General features: G+C 69.7%; 1 protein-coding gene across 1 annotated transcript in view; it reads left to right on the top strand.

The window, feature by feature from the left end:
* VWCE (von Willebrand factor C and EGF domains) overlaps positions 1-725 on the top strand; it is a 9,197-nt gene that overhangs the window by 4,063 nt on the left and 4,409 nt on the right. The window contains exons 7-9 of the mRNA XM_019471010.1: positions 1-63; positions 285-413; positions 518-716. Coding sequence (XP_019326555.1) covers positions 1-63; positions 285-413; positions 518-716 — 391 coding nt within the window. The remainder of the gene's footprint in view (positions 64-284; positions 414-517; positions 717-725) is intronic.

The following is a 725-nucleotide window of genomic DNA, read 5'->3' as shown; positions in this document are numbered from 1 at the left end:
GCAGCTACCGCTGCTCCTGCCGGCCTGGCTACCACCTCCATGGGAACCGGCACTCCTGCGTGGGTGAGCACCGTGTCCCAGCCCCCTCTTCCCTCTCTGTGCCACAAAGCCCAGGGGATGGAGGTGGCCATTGAAGCCCATCGGCACGGTGCTGCCACCTCGTCCTCATCCTTGCACGGGCCGTGCTGGAGGGGACAGCTCGGTGGCACCGGGCTCCCTCCCGAGCCGTTTCCCGGCGTGTAGCACCTCCTGCCTGGGCACTGACAAGTGCCCTTGTCCCCCAGATGTCAACGAATGCCGGCGGCCGGGAGAGCGCCGAGCCTGCCAGCACGCCTGCCACAACACGCCGGGCAGCTACCTCTGCTCCTGCCGCCCCGGGTACCGGCTCAGCGGCGACAGGGTCTCCTGCGAAGGTATCGGTCTCCTTCTCCGGGCCGGGCCAGGGGAGCGGGGCGGGATGCCCCCAGCTCCCTGCCTGCCCCAAGTGACGTCTGTTCCTTCCTTCCTTCCTTCCTAGGCTACCCCAAATCCATCCTGGCCCCATCGCCCATCCTGCAGTCCCTGCAGCATCCGCCCACCCTTGTCCTGCTCCCTCCTGGCTCTGGGGGACCCCTCCTGGTCCCCAGGGGCTCCCCCTCGCCCCACCTCCCTGCCGCGGCTCCTGGTACCCAACTCCCTTTCTCCTCTCCCTCCCCGGCGTCCCCGGCCACCGAGCCGTCCCCCGG

The sequence above is a fragment of the Aptenodytes forsteri genome, unplaced genomic scaffold (assembly GCF_000699145.1).
Source record: "Aptenodytes forsteri isolate BGI_AS27 unplaced genomic scaffold, ASM69914v1 Scaffold506, whole genome shotgun sequence".
NCBI classification, from domain to species: domain Eukaryota; kingdom Metazoa; phylum Chordata; class Aves; order Sphenisciformes; family Spheniscidae; genus Aptenodytes; species Aptenodytes forsteri.
This window is presented reverse-complemented; position numbering and strand designations above follow the sequence as displayed.